The sequence below is a fragment of the Protomyctophum parallelum genome (genome assembly GCF_964188405.1).
Source record: "Protomyctophum parallelum genome assembly, chromosome: 18".
In the NCBI taxonomy this organism is placed as follows: Eukaryota; Metazoa; Chordata; class Actinopteri; order Myctophiformes; family Myctophidae; genus Protomyctophum; species Protomyctophum parallelum.
In genome coordinates, this window is record NC_139716.1 from 14610684 (window position 1) to 14629191 (window position 18508).

General features: G+C 41.9%; 1 protein-coding gene across 2 annotated transcripts; it reads right to left on the reverse strand.

The window, feature by feature from the left end:
• Positions 1-2742: 2742 nt before the first annotated feature.
• slc10a7 (solute carrier family 10 member 7) lies at positions 2743-16473 on the reverse strand. Of its 2 annotated transcripts, XM_083789028.1 has the most exons (13): positions 16257-16473; positions 13982-14064; positions 12411-12547; positions 11326-11401; positions 10616-10654; positions 10105-10140; positions 9725-9808; positions 8959-9124; positions 8065-8116; positions 7610-7683; positions 7300-7445; positions 5680-5732; positions 2743-3696 (listed from the first exon to the last, which is right to left on the reverse strand). In XM_083789028.1, exons 1-12 carry the CDS (start codon positions 16354-16356, stop codon positions 5712-5714), a joined length of 1014 nt encoding a protein of 337 aa, XP_083645154.1. In that variant the 5' UTR covers positions 16357-16473; the 3' UTR covers positions 2743-3696; positions 5680-5711. The 2 variants fall into 2 exon arrangements, with proteins under 2 accessions (XP_083645154.1, XP_083645153.1); XM_083789027.1 differs by lacking the exon at positions 5680-5732.
• Between the last annotated feature and the right edge of the window lie 2035 nt (positions 16474-18508).

Below are 18508 nucleotides of genomic sequence, written 5' to 3' on the forward strand. Positions count from 1 at the left end.
GTTTCCTCCAAACATTTACAATTTACAATTTACAATTTAGGCATTTAGCAGACGCTCTTAATCCAGAGCGACTTACATTTAGGCAAGAACAAAAGCATGGGAATACATCACATAAAAGCATTTATCATGAAACATGCGTAAGCTAAGAAGGTAACAGTGGAATATCTATATGATGAAACTATACATACACTATACATAATAAACTATACATATTCACTACTATGCTATACATATGTACTATGGCGTGCTATGACTATATACAATACACATCCAACACTGCCTCTGGCTATCATGGTCCCCCTATTGCTTAATGGCTTCAAAGAAAATAGTGAAAATAGCCGATCTACAAGCTCACAATGCAACACGTGGTGAGCTTGTTAGATCCACGAATTGCTTTTTTCAAGCTTCGAAAATGTTAAACCATTCGGAAAAACAGGCTGAAATAGGAATGCACGTTGAAAGTGGTTAAATTGGCATAATGGTATGAATTGAAACACGTGTGTGTGTGTGTGTGTGTGTGTTGTCTCTGGGGACTGTGTAGGCCTACTATACCAAATAGAAAGCAATGCACAATAACAGATCTGTACATAATAGTCAGACAGATAGATGGCACTTATAGAGAGAGACGCAGGGCTGTTTGCTCTAAGTAAGACGATATGAAAAGGTCCATTTTAGAGTCATTTATTATCGAAGCCTTATATAGAAAATGTGTGGCGTACAATGACGTGGTCATTAGTGGAAGGGCTTTTTGTGTCTGCCCTGTTTGCAATTTTAAATTGCACATTCATGGCACAATCGAACCTCTGATCTGGCTAGACAATATATGACTTCAAACCTGTTTCATGATTATTTAAATGGAAACCTTTGCCTCGATTGCGATTAATGAACGATTGTTTTTTATAAATATTTAGTGAAAATAGCAGATCTACAAGCTCACAACTCTTTGCGATGCGACACGTTGTGAACTTCTAGATCGGCTTTCATTTCTTTTTTGTACGCCACCATTGTACAACAAATTGTAATACAGGGTTTCATAATTGATTTAGTCAATTATAAAAAAAATCTTATTAGAATGATTATAATCTGTCTATTCGTTGATATAATTATAAGTAGACATCACTTAAGTTCATATTATCATAATTCAGAAAACTGCACTTTTGATTTTCTCATCAATTTCATTTCTTTGCCTGGAAAATGTTCCTCAGATCATTGGATTTGTAAAACAACCCCAAAACCTCAATATATTATATTATGGATTGTGCAGGCCATTTACTGTTTGTCTTTACCCATGCATTCCCTGTTGATGTACTTTTGTAGGCCTACTCTATGTGCTGTCTAGTATTTTTCCTGCTGAAGACAGGAGCAGAGTGCAGACTACCTGAATGAAGTCCCTGCAGTAGTCCTGTATCCAACCACAAGGTGTCAGTGTTGTACAACAAGAAAACTAGTCAAACCCAAGCAATAACATCAGCAGCAACATGTGAACGTTGGGGTGGAGTGGGGACAGACTGGGGACAGACGAGACAAATTAACACTTCCATGTATTTTTATTTTATATTAAACGTATGAACAGAGACGTTTCGACTCTCACTCTTGGTTCTTCTTCACGTCACTCACTTATTTTCCTAACTTATTTCCCATGAAGATGAACACTCAAAACTCCTGCATTGTCCTTCTAGCCACAAATACATTCTTTGTTTTGGTAACGGCAAGAAAATGAGACAATGAGTAAAAAACAATACAAATAGTCATACGATAAAAGTCGGTATAATAGAATCAAAACAGACCCGGTGTGAGTAATGCCCTAAGGAGTTAACGACCCCCCCTCCCCCCTGCTGTGCTGGTACACACACACACACACACACACACACACACACACACACACACACACACACACACACACACACACTCTCTGTCTTTAGTTCACATCAGTGGTTCCCAAACGTTTTAGCTCAAGACCCAAAAGAGAAATTTGCCCGGGACCCAAACTAGTGAAAATAGCACAAAAATGCACAGCTTCGCGCCGCATTGCGAGCTTGTAGATCAGCTGTTTTCACTTCTTAATATTTTTAGGCTACTTTTTTTTATTCATGAATTTCTTTAGATTCTAAAAAAAATGAAAAATATTTTTTTTTCTAAATGTAGGGGAGGATAAATTTTTTTTACCCCTTGTCGTGACCTGTAAAACTTGGTCCAACCTACATATTGGGTCCCGAGTCCTGAGCCAGTGGTTGGGAACCAGTTGGTTTACATGGTCTATACATTTGTAACTGGAAAATTGTAAAACCTTTTTGTAACAATAAGCATCCGTACACCCCCAGCAAAGTAGCTGATAACAGTGTTGTTTTTGGCAGCAGATTTTAGTTTTAGTCATAGTCTCTTGAATAGTTTTCAGTCACATTTTAGTCACCTGGAATGTTTTAGTGTTAGTCTAGTTTTAGTCGACTAAATATAAGATTTTAGTCGACTAAATCTAGTTGATTTAGTCGACTAAAATGTATCTTGATGCCGTCGTAATGACTGTTTTTACACTTGCTGAAAATAGCCGATCTACAAGCTCGCAGCGCGACACGTTGTGAGCTTGTAGATCGGCTATTTTCAGCATGCAACCAAGTGTAAAATGACTTATACCGGATCTCTTGTCCATTAGTCCCTTACTAACATTTTGGTCTAGTTTTTATTTGTTATAATATACTGACAAAATTGTCAGTATATTATTATTTCGTTTTAGTCATCATATTAGTTTTCATTTAATTTCCATTTAGTTGGTCAGTGAAAAAACGTGGTGGAACATTTTTCGTCTTAGTTTTAGTCGAGGAAATCAACACTGGGTGATAAGCATTGTAACAATGAATATGTACAGTACAGGCTCTTATTACCCATATACTGTACAACAGACTGGTATGTTAGGCCCATTGAGAATAAAACTAGATTATGTTCATTAAATTCAGTATAATAGTTTAATTTCAGCATTTATTTAAATAGAAAACATTAGACTCCTTCACCAATGGATATATTTTAAATGTTTGTTTCTTGGAATGAAAACACTAAACTCTCTAAATAAGCAGCTTCCCAAAAAGATCATCATAAATTAAACCCAAGTGTTACTGGAAAAAGGGCTTTAAAAGATTTCCCTCGCAGTAACTTCTAGTAGAGAAAGAACTGCTGCGTTTTTCTGATATTTAAGCTGTGTTTTTCCGGAAGCGTCAAGTCTGCAAGGACCTTAAAAATAAATAAAAATAAAATAAAAACCCACCCCTCCACCTCCCACGGTAGGGAGACGCTGAGAGAAAAAAAAATAACAAGCGCTCCCCCCCCCCCTGCGTCTCGCAGGAAAACTGAGTTTTTGATACAAAAACAACAGAAAGCACTTTGTGAGTTTGTCTGTGTTTGTAGAAAACTAACAGCTATGGAATTCTTAAAGAGTTTTTTTCTATCATGGTGCTCATCTACTTGCGCGGCGGTGCGCTGAGGTCTCTGTTGGTCAGTCGCGATAAGGCACTTCTGTCTGGAACTGTTGTATTCCTCCGTGGGAGAAGAAGCTAGTCCCCATTGGTCACAGTATTATGAAACACACACTCACACACGCACACACACACCCACACGCAAGCATGCACGCACGCACACAATCAAGACAGTTGTCACAGAAACGGCTTGTCCTTCTCAGACGGGTTGGAGGGGAATTAACTTCGCCGCCTAGGTAGAGAGAGAGAGAGAGAGAGAGAGAGAGAGAGAGAGAGAGAGAAGACAGATAATGAGAAAAACTACATATTTTAGTTTGATGAAAAAAAAACATAATCTGTAGAGGAGAATGCCTTTTTCGTAGAGCTTTTGCCCAGGTTATGCCTAAACCTAACCCTAACCTCACAAACTGTATATGTTTCTTTTCCCTTTTTACCTCCTTTATGATGAATTCCTGTTCTCTTTTTTTCAATCAAAAAACACAATGCCTAAACCTAACCTTATCGGACCGGATCTCACTGTGTTCCACCCAGGACACAGGAGAACCACAGAACCTAGGAATCACACCCCAGCCACAGAGGACAATTCGCACACCTCAGGAAAACTATGCCTAACCTCACAGAATAATAACCTCAAAACCACGGCCACCTGGGAAAATGCTCTGAGAAAAAGGCTCTCCCATCTGAAGAGAGGAGGACACAACTTCATGGAAATTACCAAAACCTCCACCTTCATCAACAGCAACAGCAACAGCAGCAGCAACACCATTGTGTTTTCGAAGAGAAATAAAGCCGGCATGACCACAACATTGTGTTTTTGAAGAGAATGACCACAACACTGCAATGCAAGGCAGGCAGAAATAGCAGACCCAACACCTCTATTTCCGCTATTTTGTACATTGTTTGGAAAGAAAAAATAATAATAATAATAATTTAAATTAAATTATTTCAAGTTTTAGTTCTAAAGTGAGGGTTTCTCTTGACCATGTTTAGACGTGTATGGTACGGATTGCGTTTAATCGTCAACATAACATATAATTGTGACAGCCCTAGTTGTTACTGGATACAGGCTGATGTCAGATCAGCTCAGTGTCCACAGCAGCACAGGAACAGTTTAACCCATTCTGACCTGAGATCAGATTAAAAAAATGTCAGTCGTTCTTCGATTTTTCAAAAATAGCAGACCTACAAGCTCGTATCGCGCCAATCGGTGGCGCGATATGAGCTTGTAGATCTGCTATTTTTCAATAGCTAAAGCATAACATGATGCCAACACCAAAATGGGTGCCCGGTCAGAATGGGTAAAAATATACAGTCGAAAAAATACCTGTTCTACAAGCTCACAACACGTTGCGCCTGCGACGCATTGTGGGCTTGCAGATCAGGTATTTTCCACGCCGTGACACCGCTGTGTGACTGACAGAGCATCTATAGGCGACAGGCGTTACAGGACATCTGTTCAGCAGACGTCGTTTCTTTCACAATAGAGCAGTTTATTCTGATCAGAGAGATTATCACATGAGATGAGACATTCGGATTGGTCCACCGTTTGGGATTATAAGCAGAATTAAAAGGCTTCGTTTAAACGCAGCTGCGGACATGTTGGTAGCTAATGCCAGTGGTGGAAAGTAACCGAGTACTGTTTTGGTATTTGTACTTGAGTATTTCCAATTTTCAATACCTTTACTTCTACTCCACTACAATCTCAGAGGCACATATTGTACTTTTACTGCACTACAATTATTTATTTATTATTATTTGAAAACTTTGTAGATTTTCATTATTATCACAAAACATACATTAACCACTTCAGCCCTACTGTATAATTATACATTTCATCCATTTGACAATAGCTGTTCTACAAGCTCACAATGCAGTGTGAGCTTGTAGATCGGCTATATTGCAGTGTTGATACTTTAAAAAGTACTTTAAAGGTAATTTAAAAAAAAAACAAAAAAAACTTTTTTCCACCACTGGCTACTACTGCTAGCCGAGACATGGCAGCGTATTATTGGTTACACACACAATATGAAATTAACATTAGGATAAAATACAATGATCCATTTATGTGAAAATGTGCCTTTGGCTTCACTGAAGTAGAATTAAACAAGAATCACAAAAGATACAACAATAATAAAACGTAACGTAATTAAATTGAAGCATTTAATTAAGTAATTAATTCAAAAAACATTCAGGCGTTTGACAGTTCTCTACTCACTCATGCATGGCCGCAGTGCTGAAATTGCGACCCTATCTCAACAACAGACTAGACTGTAGAGGGAGGGAATAGGTTAGTGAGGGTTAATGTTGGAATGTGGCCCTATCTAATGAACAGGTAGAGGTTAGAGTTAGACTGTAGACAGAGGAATGGAATAAGGCCCTATCTCAGCAGACTGTAGACAGAGGAATGGAATAAGGCCCTATCTCAGCAGACTGTAGACAGAGGAATGGAATAAGGCCCTATCTCAGCAGACTGTAGACAGAGGAATGGAATAAGGCCCTATCTCAGCATCTGACCGAGAGGTAGACAGAGGAATGGAATAAGGCCCTATCTCAGCATCTGACTGAGAGGCCAAGTTGCTTTTCCTCCACGAAATCCGCGATGCCCCCTTCTGTGACCCGCACGGGACTGACTCTAACGTGAGCAGAGCGCATTAAATAGCCAAACCAGATGGCACGGTGGCATCACCGTTAAGCATTAGCCTTCCAATCCCAGTGCCTCGGGTTCGAATCCTCCTCATCGCAGTGTTTATTTTAAGGTTAGGTCTTAGGCCCACTCGGCCCACTTAGTGAGAAAAGACTATAGCAGTAAGAAAAGAAGGTAGCAGTAGTTAGGCAAAAAAAACCAAAAAACAATTACAATGACGGGGTCTCTGGCGGAGAGAACCATGAGCAACGTTACGAGAGGCACCGCCAAGCGTTGTTTAGACGCCTCAATAAAATGATGTACTGTGCAGATCGAGAAGCAAGTGATTAGAAAACAACCTGCGATACGTCTTCTTTTATATTCCTGAACCGATTATATGACAAAAAGTCAAGCAAAAAGTCAAGCAAAAAGTGCCACCGATGAGCGTCATGGCGCAACCCCGGCGTCTAATCACATGACCTCATGTCCCTTCCTTTCATTTGTTCCTAGACTAGAGCCACACAAGGGGGCGTTGCCAATTGTGTGTGATTATGGGGAGTTAAAGCACGAGACTCGCGACTAGGAGACTATAGACTAGAGGTTGGTAGTTACAACGTCAAATTTGTGTTATTTCAACATCAATTAGTTACTAGACTACAAAAGGAAGGGAACAAGGTTTCCAGGTTAGTGTTGGAATGTTGGCTTATTTCAACAACTGGCAGCTAACTAACTGGGTGCAGCAGTGGCTCAGGCGCTACGTGTCGCTTCGCTCTGCGTTGTGAGCTTGTACAACTGCTATTTTCACTAGTTTGGGTCCTTCCCGGCAAACTAATTTGTCTAATTCCTGTTTTGGGTCACAGGCTAAAAAGTTTGGGAACCACTGCAAAACAAGGACTATTAAAAGAGGACAGGAAGCGAAGACCGTACGGTGGACTCCATGTTGCTCCCTGGAAGGAAAGAAACATGCGCAATGGGCTATATGCAGCCAACACTTCCGCCTTCAGCTTCCTTGGTCTCAATTGAGCATGTTTCTTTCCTTCCAGGGACCATCATGGAGTCCACCGTACGGTCTTCGCTTATTTAATTAACCTTGCTGCAATAGAGAAAGGGAAAAGGTATAGTGTGAGGCATTATGGGAAGAGAGAGAGAGAGGGTGTGTACTGTATGTGTGTCACGGTGACGTGTGTGTGTGTGCGTGCGTGTTCTTCTAACCTTTTGCCTGGAGGCCATCCAGGTTTTTATGCTGGGCACAAGGATGGAACCCAGGAGGATCTGGGCTGGGTGGTAGATCAACAGAGGTACCGAGATCACAGAGAGGTGCTCATACCCTGCAAACACTATCTTTAACATGGGAATACCTGCAGAGAGAGAGAGAGGCACAGAGAGAGAGAGAGAGAGAGAGAGAGAGAGAGAGAGAGAGAGGAAGTTAATAAAAGGATGAACTGAAAGAGTCTCGTGAAGATAACATGGGCATGTACGTGTGTGTGTGTGTGTGTGTGTGTGTGTGTGTGTGTGTACCAACCCAGTGTGAGTGATTTGTGTGTAGAACAGAAGATGATGGCCACAGTGTCAGCGGGGGTGAAACCAGAGCCAGCCCTGCGACAGGAAACACACACACACACACACACACACACACACACACACACACACACACACACACACACACACACACACACACAAGCACAAGCACACAGTACAAAAACTAAAATTAACACTAAAACTAATAAAAAGCTAAAAAAAACGAAACAAAGACTAGCAAACTTTAAAACTAACAAAAACTAACTGAATTAGAAGGGGAAAAACTAACAAACTAAAAATCCAAAACTATTATCCGACATACTTCGTTAAAGGGGAACTTTGCCTCTATTTAACACATCTCGAATGACATTTCACTACAAGAATCATTATAAAAGGCCATTCAGAAATGGAGGATTGGTCATTATGGTGGAACTGTTAATCAGTTGGAATGAGTCTCACCTGGTAGAGAAGGCAAAGGTCAGCAGCATGAAGCTGATCTGTATGAAGAATACTAGACACACACACACACACACACACACACACACACACACACACACACACACACACACACACACACACACACACACACACACACACAAAGAAAATATTTTACAGGCAGTTGTAGACGTTCCTTCTCTCCTTTTTTTAAACTAACCCTAAACCCCCAAAAATGCCGATCTACAAGCTCACAGTGTGTTGCAGTGCGACAGGTTGTTGTGAGCTTGTAGATCTGATCTTTTCCTTATTGTAAGCATTGATTGATTGATTGATTGATTGAAATATTTATTAACAGTTTGCCGAATTACAGTACATTTCAAGCACAAACCCAATACAAAGACTGTTAACTGTAAGTGGACGACCCAATTAAGCATTACACTTGTTTACAAGAGGGTCCACCTTGTTCAATTCATCAAAACATTTAGACACTTCTATATAGTCAAAGAACAGAACAGGAATTCATCATAAAGGAGGGAAAAAGGGAAAAGAAACATATACAGTGAGGGGAAAAAGGGGTGGGCGGCGGGGGGGGGGAGCATAACTCCACAAATCTTATTTAACTACCAGTAAGACACCTGAGGGAGAGAAGCGACCTCGCGCCACGCGCCATGTATGGAGCGTGTCTTGAGTGTACGTACAGGGTGCGATGAGGTCAGATCAGCATATGAAATGTGAGACACTGCAGCAACAATGCCCCCGCTGAGCGAGTCTTGAATGTACAGGGTAGTTTGTCCATATCGTGCAGCCATCACGCGCACGTGCGCGCACGTACACACACACACACACACACACACACACACACACACACACACACACAGACACACACACACACACACACAGAGCAGCTGTTCTTACTGATGACGACCACCAGCAGCAGGCTGCTCCTGTCCAGGGTGATGTTGTCACTGCTGAAGGTGTCGCAGAAGGTGGAGTAGATGATGAGCAGCAGAACCAAAGAGTTGATGTTGGCAAACGGAACCTTACGACGCTCCAGACACTCTCTGAGGAACTGCCGACACACCTGCACGCGCACACACAATATACTGTAACTACCGTATATTGCAATTTGATCCAAAGTAACTTACAGTAATGAATAACAACACAAGGTAATACATCAAATGCATTAGTAAACTAAGAACCTATCGTCTGTCTAGAGGTAGAATATCCATACATTGAAAACTATAAACATCTATAGAATGCATAGATCAATAATGACCTGGCATCTTAAGGTGCCCAGATTGTTTTGACTTGAGAGCTACTTTCAAAATGACCGGCTCAACACGATCTACCCACCAAAAAAATATTATCCCATTGGAATACACAGGCTTTGTTACACTGTCATTTCTGATCAGGTTTCCCTACATTGGTGCTAATGAGCCAAACTATAGGACACAGTGAATAAAGAAATAGGGCTTCCAACACCCTTTTCTGCTTGTAGAAAACTTTACTGTAGTAATGTTTATATCCCTTCAGATCTTCAGATTTAAAAGCCTGAATTTAGAGCCTGAAGAAAATCAGAAGGGATCAAAATATTGTTTCAATAACATGTTTTCTACGGAGTGGAGAAGTGAGTTGCGAGCCCTGTTGCACTCACAGACAGACAGACAGACAGAGTACCAACCTGACCCAGGATCAGAGGAACGACTACCGTCAGGGAGAGCTGAGAGAAGATGGAGGAAAAGGGAACGGAGGAAGAGGAGCCGAGCTGAGGAAGAGGAAGAGGGAGAGGGGAGGGAGAGGAGAGGAGAGGAGAGGAGAGGAGAGGAGAGGAGAGGAGAGGAGAGGAGAGGAGAGGAGAGGAGAGGAGAGGAGAGGAGAGGAGAGGAGAGGAGAGGAGAGGAGAGGAGAGGAGAGGAGAGGAGAGGAGAGGAGAGGAGAGGAGAGGAGAGGAGAGGAGAGGAGAGGAGAGGAGAGGAGAGTTACACAGTACTGTATATATGCGGCAGCAGTAGTATATGTTTGTAAAGTTGATGTAAAAGCCTGTGTGGTTTGTGAACTTACAAAGAGCAGCAGCAACACTGGAGTTATAACAATACCCTGGAAGAAAGACACAGCTCTGTTAGACACACAGACACTAGGCCTGTCATCGCCTAATTGTAATTATTTGAGATAATCACATTTAGCTTCTTACACGGCTTGGTTAGATGCTTGATTCTGATTGCTCAATCTCTGAATTCAGCGGTGTGTTATTCCTTGATAACGGACCGCTCCTCTCTATAACAGACCGCTGCCTAATCAAAGCCTCAGAGCACCTGCTGCACTGGTGTGTGAGTAATTTCTTTGTATATTTAAGTAATTTGTCATTTCTGCCCAGTACAATTTGTGATTATGAAGCCTACAAGGCACACAGTAATACAAATTGTAACATTCCCAATGTTCAATGCAAATAACACACAATTAAATCGCTAATCGCAATTATTTGTGTGACAATTAATTGTCAACTTAAATTTGTAATCGTGACAGCCCTAACAGACAGACAGACAGACAGACAGACAATGAGAGTAGGTCTTACCAGGAAACTTCCAAATGCTGAGTTAAAGATGGCCGCCGCCTGGAGAAACATCACATGTTAACGTACATCTAGATCAGAGGATTCCCAAACCTTTTCAGGTCGAGACCCAAAAGAGACATTAGACGTTTGCCCGGGACCCAAACTAGCACTACTTCTGAAACATTTGTTTTCCAATTGATGGGATTTCTAAAGCCCTAACCAGTAAAACACGCCCAAGGGTCGCCATGCAACTCCTTGGGTCCAAACGGTTGCAAGGAGTTTCATGGTGACCCTTTGGTGTGGTTTGAGCCATTGAATTCCACGCGTTGAATCATTTGAGACGACGTGCGTCAACGTGCAACAAGACATATCACACCGCTGGGAAACCCTCTCGACCCTTTGGTGTGGTTAGGGCTTTAGATTTTTCGTTTGTTCTTTTATGAAATTCCCGGCAGGGAAAAAATCATAACATTTTGTTTTTAATTCATGAGATTATTGCTTTTTTTGTGGGAATGTTTATTGAAAATGTTTTGAAATAATAATTTGAAAACAAAATGTAGGAACCGAAGAATAAAGTGGACCCATAAAAATGTGTCCGCGACCCATAAATGGGTCCTGGGAACCAGTGATCTAACATGTCTGCAGGTTTCCTGCATTCACACTCATGCGTGCGTGCGTGCATGTGTGCGTGCGTGCATATGTGCGTGCGTGCATGTGTGCGTGCGTGTTACCTCATTTCCTCCTACAGCCTTGGTCAGTATGACAGCAGAGGAGACAGGAGGGGGCATACAGCCCACCGTCTGGATCCTAGGAAACCACAACAACAGTCTGTCAGAGGTCACAGGTCACACCTGATACCAGTGTTGATTCCAGGGACCAAAACCTATGACGATAAATGTCCGTCGACGACCTTTTTTCAGTGACGAAAACTAAATGAAAACTACGCTACGATGACTAAATCTAAGACTAAATACATTGACAATTCTGACAACAGATAATAAAGAAAATAGGCTAAAATGTTCAGGAGGGACTAGATCCAGTTGAACTAAAAGTAGAAGTACATTGTACTTTTACTCCACTAGTAGTGGACCCCAACTTTCCCCACCACTAGGTGGGGTTGGCAAAAGGGCCTTTCTGTGTGGAGTTTGCATGTTCTCCCCGTGTCCCCTAGGGAGGGTACTACTAAAGTATCCTTACAAAAACATGCAGTAATCCTGGTCTCTATACTGAATCCTACTGGCCAGCCGGGGTGCCTGATGGAGGGGAAAGGAACTTGTCGGAATAACGTGTTCCTTCCACGCGCTACGTTCAACAGGGGAAAGTCACCCCGTCAGGTGAAAAGAAGCGGCTTGGAAAAATGGGTTACAAAAATCGTGGGATAAAAATATTATGATAAAAAAGGGTGGTCCAGCTACTCTCTACACAAGTGTGTGTTCACTGCTATTGATAATGCCACCATAGCATTATCAGTGAACATGCACTATCAAACCTTCAATGTGAGAAGATCTCCACCCTCTCTCTCCCGTCTGCAATATACAACTTGCTCAGGGCAGTCTCTGCTTTATATGTAGAGTTTGTGACAGCTTGAGTTCTTGACATAACTTGTGATTTGGCACTATAATAAAATGTAATTGAGCTGGAAGATGACTTCAGTCTGAACAAATTTTGAGTGACCGCGAAACGTGCGCTGCGCGCCAGAGCCCCCCCCCACACACACACACACACAGTACAGTGAATGGAGACCTTTGTAGGGGTTGCATTCAACCCATGACACACTTAAGGTAGAGAGAGAGAGATAGAGCGTGAGCGCGCCTACCCTTTGAGCAGCCATTGGTCGATGGCTGTGAGAGCCAACACTTTTAGTAGCAACCAGACAGCCAATGGGAAGAAGAGGAGGGTAAAACACTGGACCAACAGATGGAGACGGACGTGAAGAACAGCACTGGTCAACTCCTGAGAGAGAGAGAGAGAGAGAGAGAGAGAGAGAGAGAGAGACACAGACACATTCATGGTCTTCAGAAAACATGTTCTATCTCTGTCTGTCTTGATTGATTAATTACTTTATTAAAGTCGTTTCAGACGGGAAGCGACTGACGCGCCTTGGTACTTCTTTTTCAATCTCCCAGGCGGGAGATTATGGGAGAGACCCATGGTTAGCAGCTTTATCGTGTCTGGCCATTGCATATTCAGGGTTGTTGGATGGCGGTTTTGTGTTCTTCAATGCGTAATAAATAAATAAAAACGCCATCTGAACCAACCTGAATGATGCACTGTTTAACTTTATTTAATTTATTTTGCAGCGTTTTTCCATAGCCATACTCATAACTGTATAGACCAGGGGTTTTCAACTGATTATGAACCAGGGACCACCACACTGACTAATAATCAACCTGGGGACCACCACACTGACTAATAATCAACCTGGGGACCACCACACTGACTAATAATCAACCTGGGGACCACCACCCTGACTAAGAATCAACCTGGGGACCACTGTTGAGTTGAGTGAGGGGATATTAAAATCAATATCAAATTTGTTAATTTGAGGTGAATTAAATCAAGCCCTTAACAGTCAGTAATTTAATATATGCTAGTCTTCCGGAGCTATTCCTTTGCCTGGTTGCCCTTACTCTGTTCTCTTAACCTGCATGATTATATGGGCACAATAATAGACTCAACCAGTCAAATCCGGTTCACTTTACCTTGAAATGCAAACTCCCTTTCTGTGGAAGTTCTTGACATCCGACTTCCCAGTAACTGACGTCATCATACATCACCAGGTGACTTAATGAACTAGTTCGTTTTCCAACTAGTGGTCGATAAAAAACATACTAAATGCATGGCCAGGGACCACATGCAATACCTTCACGGACCACCAGTGGTCCACGGACCACCAGTTGAAAACCTCTGGTATAGACTGCTGGCAGTATGTGGATTACATGTAAAATGGCCATTTGTCATTGGCTCATTGATAGCCCAGCCCTCACCTAACCTGTATTTAAAGACTTCCCCAAATGCTGCCACCTTTATGACTCTGATGAAGACCACTAGCACATAATAAAAAGACTTAAAATGTCTGTGTTGCTCCAGTGTCCTCTCCTCCTTCTGCAACATGTGTCCTGGCCTAGTGGTCAAGGCGCATGCCACATATAGGCTCACGCCTGACAGCGTATCGTGTATTCGAGTCCCATTCATGACGACCTTTGCTGCATGTCTCTCCCCTTGTCTCTCTCTATCTTTCCTGTCCGTCTTCACTGTAACTATCAATAAAAAGGCACAAAAGCCAAAAACAAATCTTAAAAAAAAACGTGTCCTTGTTCCTGTACCTCATTCCAGGATCGAGGTGCGTACTTGGTAGACTTCCTTTGTTCTCACACTGTGTCTTACCTCAGTCTTCAGAGACAGTCCGCTGTTGAAGAAAATGATGGCCACAGCTAGATAGGCTATGGTGATCTCTGGCTTCAAAGGACCTGAATGGGGGGGGGGGGGGGGGGGGGGGGGGGGGGGGGGCAGAAATGGAGATATATCCTTTTACGGTTATCAAATCTAATAACTTAATGAATGCAAGCATGCATGGAGCTCTATCTCTGCTTTTGGAAAAGGGGGCATTCCAACCAAAACACTTGGGTTGATTAAGTTACCGAATATACACAGTATATTGTATAGGCTGTGGCGTCAGGACTCAGGGAGGAATGTGACCAGTAGATGGTAAATTAAATGTTTTAACAATTTGTGCCATAAATACTTTGTTGACCGGGGTCCCCCAGGGCTCTACAGTATAATTGGTCTGCTTCTTTTGTCTCTCAGTCTGCACCAGATCTCAGAGACGCCCCCTCCCTCCTTACCTTCAAAACCGCCCTGAAAAACCTGCCGTTTAGACAAGCCTTCCCGAGTTGTTCAACTTGTTTTGTTACTTTTAGTGTTTTATTGCTTTTAATTATTATCTTTTACTCTCCTTTATCTTTTCATAATAACGTTGTGATTTTCCTCTGATCTCTCCCCTGCACCCCACACATATAAAGCGTCTTTGTATTGAACACTTGGAAAAGCGCTATATAAATCCCAGATACTATTATTATTATGGATGAACGTGCATTTCGCAACAGTGACAAAATGATCAGGATTGGTTTTTAAAACAGTGGGAGGTTTTGTTAGCGCCGTTTCTTTACGCTGTTCAATTCGTATCAGGGCGAGACAGAGTTGGTTAGTTGGTTGTAATGAAGTTAGGTTGTCATGTAATTTACTGAAATATAGACCAATATTGATTCATTTCAATTCATGAGCCAGTACAGAGTAATACCACCATCTACAGCATACAAGTCAGCTCACCCTGACTCACCCTGCCTCACACCCTGCCACTGTACTGTACTGTACTGGCACACCCAAAATCATACTGTATATACAGTGCGGGTTCCATTGATATGACAAAATGGTTGAGAAACACTGTTCTATATTGTTACTACTATATATAGTCTACAACCCTAACCCTGTATTGAAGTAACCACACAACAGCAGTCAAACAGAAGCTTATCTCCTGTGTGATTATGAGTCGGATATGAGACGGAATTCAATACCCCAGGGCAGACAGAGAGAGAGACAATAAAGCAGGCTTCATAACTCAAATGTTATCAGTTGAGACTTTCAGAGGCAGATTGAATTTAAAGGTTTTATGACATTCATTTTCATTTCTTTTTCTTTTTTCTTTGAGGTTTTATGACCTCAATTACACCCAAAAAACCTGAACTTTGAACATTCAGTGGATTTTCTGTGGTCTGAAGTTTTCTTTGGGGTTTTTTGGGCCTTTTGAGCAACAATGAAAACAGGCAACACAGTGAAACAGTGACATCTGCTGGCAAATCCCATTGACATATATGGGATTTGCAGTAAGTGATGTCACTTACTGCCGGCAAATCAGAGCACCTGTTTGAGCCAGAAAACCCCAGATCACAGAAAATCTACTGAATGTTAAAAGTTCATGTTTTTTGGGTGCAATTGAGATTAGAAAACCTAAAAAAAACAAGAACAATTCCAAAACCTTTTTTTAAACGTCACAATCCCTTTAAAAATAACATCACTGTACATGTACGTAAACATATCAGTATATACAACACACACACACACACACACACACACACACACAGTGAAGTCTCTCATCACTGCTGGAGTGTGTAATATATTCTGTATAATATGTATGTATTTGGCCCACATACATATACATATGTATGTGGCCCACATACATAATACATGTATGTGGGCCACCGAGGGGGGCGTATGTTTACATCAGTGCCAACCTAATGCAACGTGTCACTGGATTCATAATCACGCGTCACTACCTGCCAAACACACACACACACACACACACACACACACACACACACACACACACACACACACACACACCACAGTGAAGTCTCATCACTGCTAGTTGATGTCGAAATACTCAGCTAATGAAGTCAGTGAAGTTATCAAATGAAGACAAAAGTGTGAAATTCTGTGAATACCAAATAAAAACACAGATAATCACAAGTCTGTCAGGCCAAACAATATGAGATAAACAACAATAACATAAACAAGACGTGATAGATATATAACTATGGTCTGTGAGATAACGATCAGTCATAAAAAGAAGACGTGATAAGAAGAAGAGAGAGTTATTCCTCACCTCCTATAACGCCGAAGCTGGGCTGCAGTTTGGCCGATAAGATAACCACCACTATGCCGATCATAAACCATTCCTTGCGGATCCTGGCCACCAGACCCATATTCCTGTGCCCGTCACAGCCGCAGGTCCTCGCCCTGCCCCCGGGGAGCGTGTGTCACACACCCCCGTCCCTCCTGGAGCACAGTTGGAACTCAACAACTCCTCCTCTGTGTGTGTGTGTGTGTGTGTGTGTGAGGTACTGAGGTTCTACTGAAAAGCTTCTTGTCTCAGGAAAGGAAACTGAACCTACTTCCTGATACATTTGCAAATCCGCCGTAGTTACCGTAATGGCCGCAATAATCCGTCGCTGGTACCGTAATGACGGTAACAACATCGCACGAGGCTAATCCAGCTCCGTTTGTAACCTCGTCATATCTACAGTAGAGTAGCCTATAAACGTTTAAACTGTATTACAGTAAATACAGTGAGCAAGAAGCCAAGAACACATGGTAAAACATAAAACACATAGTCAATATTGGTCATCAATAATCACAAGCAACCTAATATCTAGATTATCTGTACAGTGAGTAGGCCTTATATGTACTATAGCAGGGGTATTCAATTAGATTAGGCCGGGGGCCACAACTGTAGAATTATTGTGTGTGGGGGGCCGCACAGTGTGCGCGCGAAGCGCGGAAATTTGTGGGTTCTCAAAATGCTTTTTGTGCTCAAACACGAAGATTTATGTATATTTCCGCACAGTAATGAGCAGGATAATATGTCTATACAGGTATATGCCACCTTAGAATAGATGTAGGCCTAGACCTATTTGACAGTGCATAAACAGCATTGCTTTGACATTAACGACTGGACGGACACACACACACACACACACACACACACACACACACACACACACACACACACACACACACACACACACACACACAAACAGACACACACACACTCACTCTGCTGTGGGCAGTTCAGAAACCCGTCCACGACCACCAGTGACATCATCGTTAGGCAGATTGTTTTTTAAACAAGATTTATTTACGTGAGAATAGTTTATCAGACTATAAAGATCAGATTACATAGAGCAGTGATTCCCAAAGTGGGGTTCGGGGTCCGGGGACCCCCAGGGTCCTGGAGGCAGTTCCAGGGGGTCCCCAGGGAAATGATGGTTTGGAACCAAATGGACCCTTATGGGTCTGTAACTGTGTACAAATGGAACCAAATGGACCCTAACAGGGTTTATTATTGTGAGAATGATGGCTTCCATTTTCGCATTGCAACTTTTCAGGACTAGAAAGCCTGCAGTTTCTATTATTATAGCTTGGATTCTCCATTGATGTCACTGTTGGGTGGGTTTCTGAACTGCCCACAGCCCTCCTATGTGACACAGACCGAGTAGAAAAAAACGTGTCATTTTATCATGATTATTAGTGAGGACCTATTATATGAAGATAGGTTGAAAAGTGGTCCTTTAATGATTACCGTCATTATGGTAATCAAACAATTAATATCGCACACACCATACCTGTAACTTTTATTATCCCTCTTATTATTCTAAAAAAAAAAAAAAAAAAAAATCTTTTTTTTTTTTTTTTCAAAATTCTTCCAGGGGCCACAAGGGGGCGCTCCGCGGGCCGCATGTGGCCCGCGGGCCGCCAATTGAATATCCCACTATAGTATGAGTATACATTATATAGTACTATTGGTCTCCGCCAATTAGGACTCCTAATTCCACTGCACTGCATTGCATTTATAATTTATCATTTTATGTAGCCATATAGTAACTATATGGCTACATAAAATGATAAATTATAAATCTAATAAAATGATAAATTATACATCTGTATAGTAGTGTATATTTGTATGTCTTTAAATGCTCTGATGAATTGAAAATGGAGGACCCTTATGTATTGACCTGTAATTTCCCTGAACTGGACCCATTCTACAATTGATGGGTGCAGTGGAATTAGGAGTCCTAATTGGCGGAGACCAATATTGGAAAATGGTCACAGGAAAAATGGAGAGACTAAGGACTAGTAACAGTTGCACTGGAAAGTGGATTTGGATGGCTGGTGCAAGGAGAAGTCACCACGCTAAATATCATAACTGAAGTTGTGGACATTGAAGTGATGCACATCAGCGTCGGAGAGGAACAGGCACTGTCAGATCAGTTACGCAACTTTTGGGAAATCGAATCCCTTGGAATCCACATGAAAGAAATGCATTCCAACTAAGTGTATCCCAAGCCGTGCATATCC

Bases quoted from the DNA above. Each gene is read 5' to 3' on its own strand.
- slc10a7 (XM_083789027.1), bottom strand. From the start codon at position 16,356: ATGGGTCTGGTGGCCAGGATCCGCAAGGAATGGTTTATGATCGGCATA. The intron at 10,655-11,325 runs GTAACACGCACG...ATGTTTCTCCAG, and splicing joins AGGCTGTAGGAGGAAATGAG to GCGGCGGCCATCTTTAACTC. The intron at 7,684-8,064 runs GTGAGACTCATT...TTCCTGTCGCAG, and splicing joins ACCTTTGCCTTCTCTACCAG to GGCTGGCTCTGGTTTCACCC.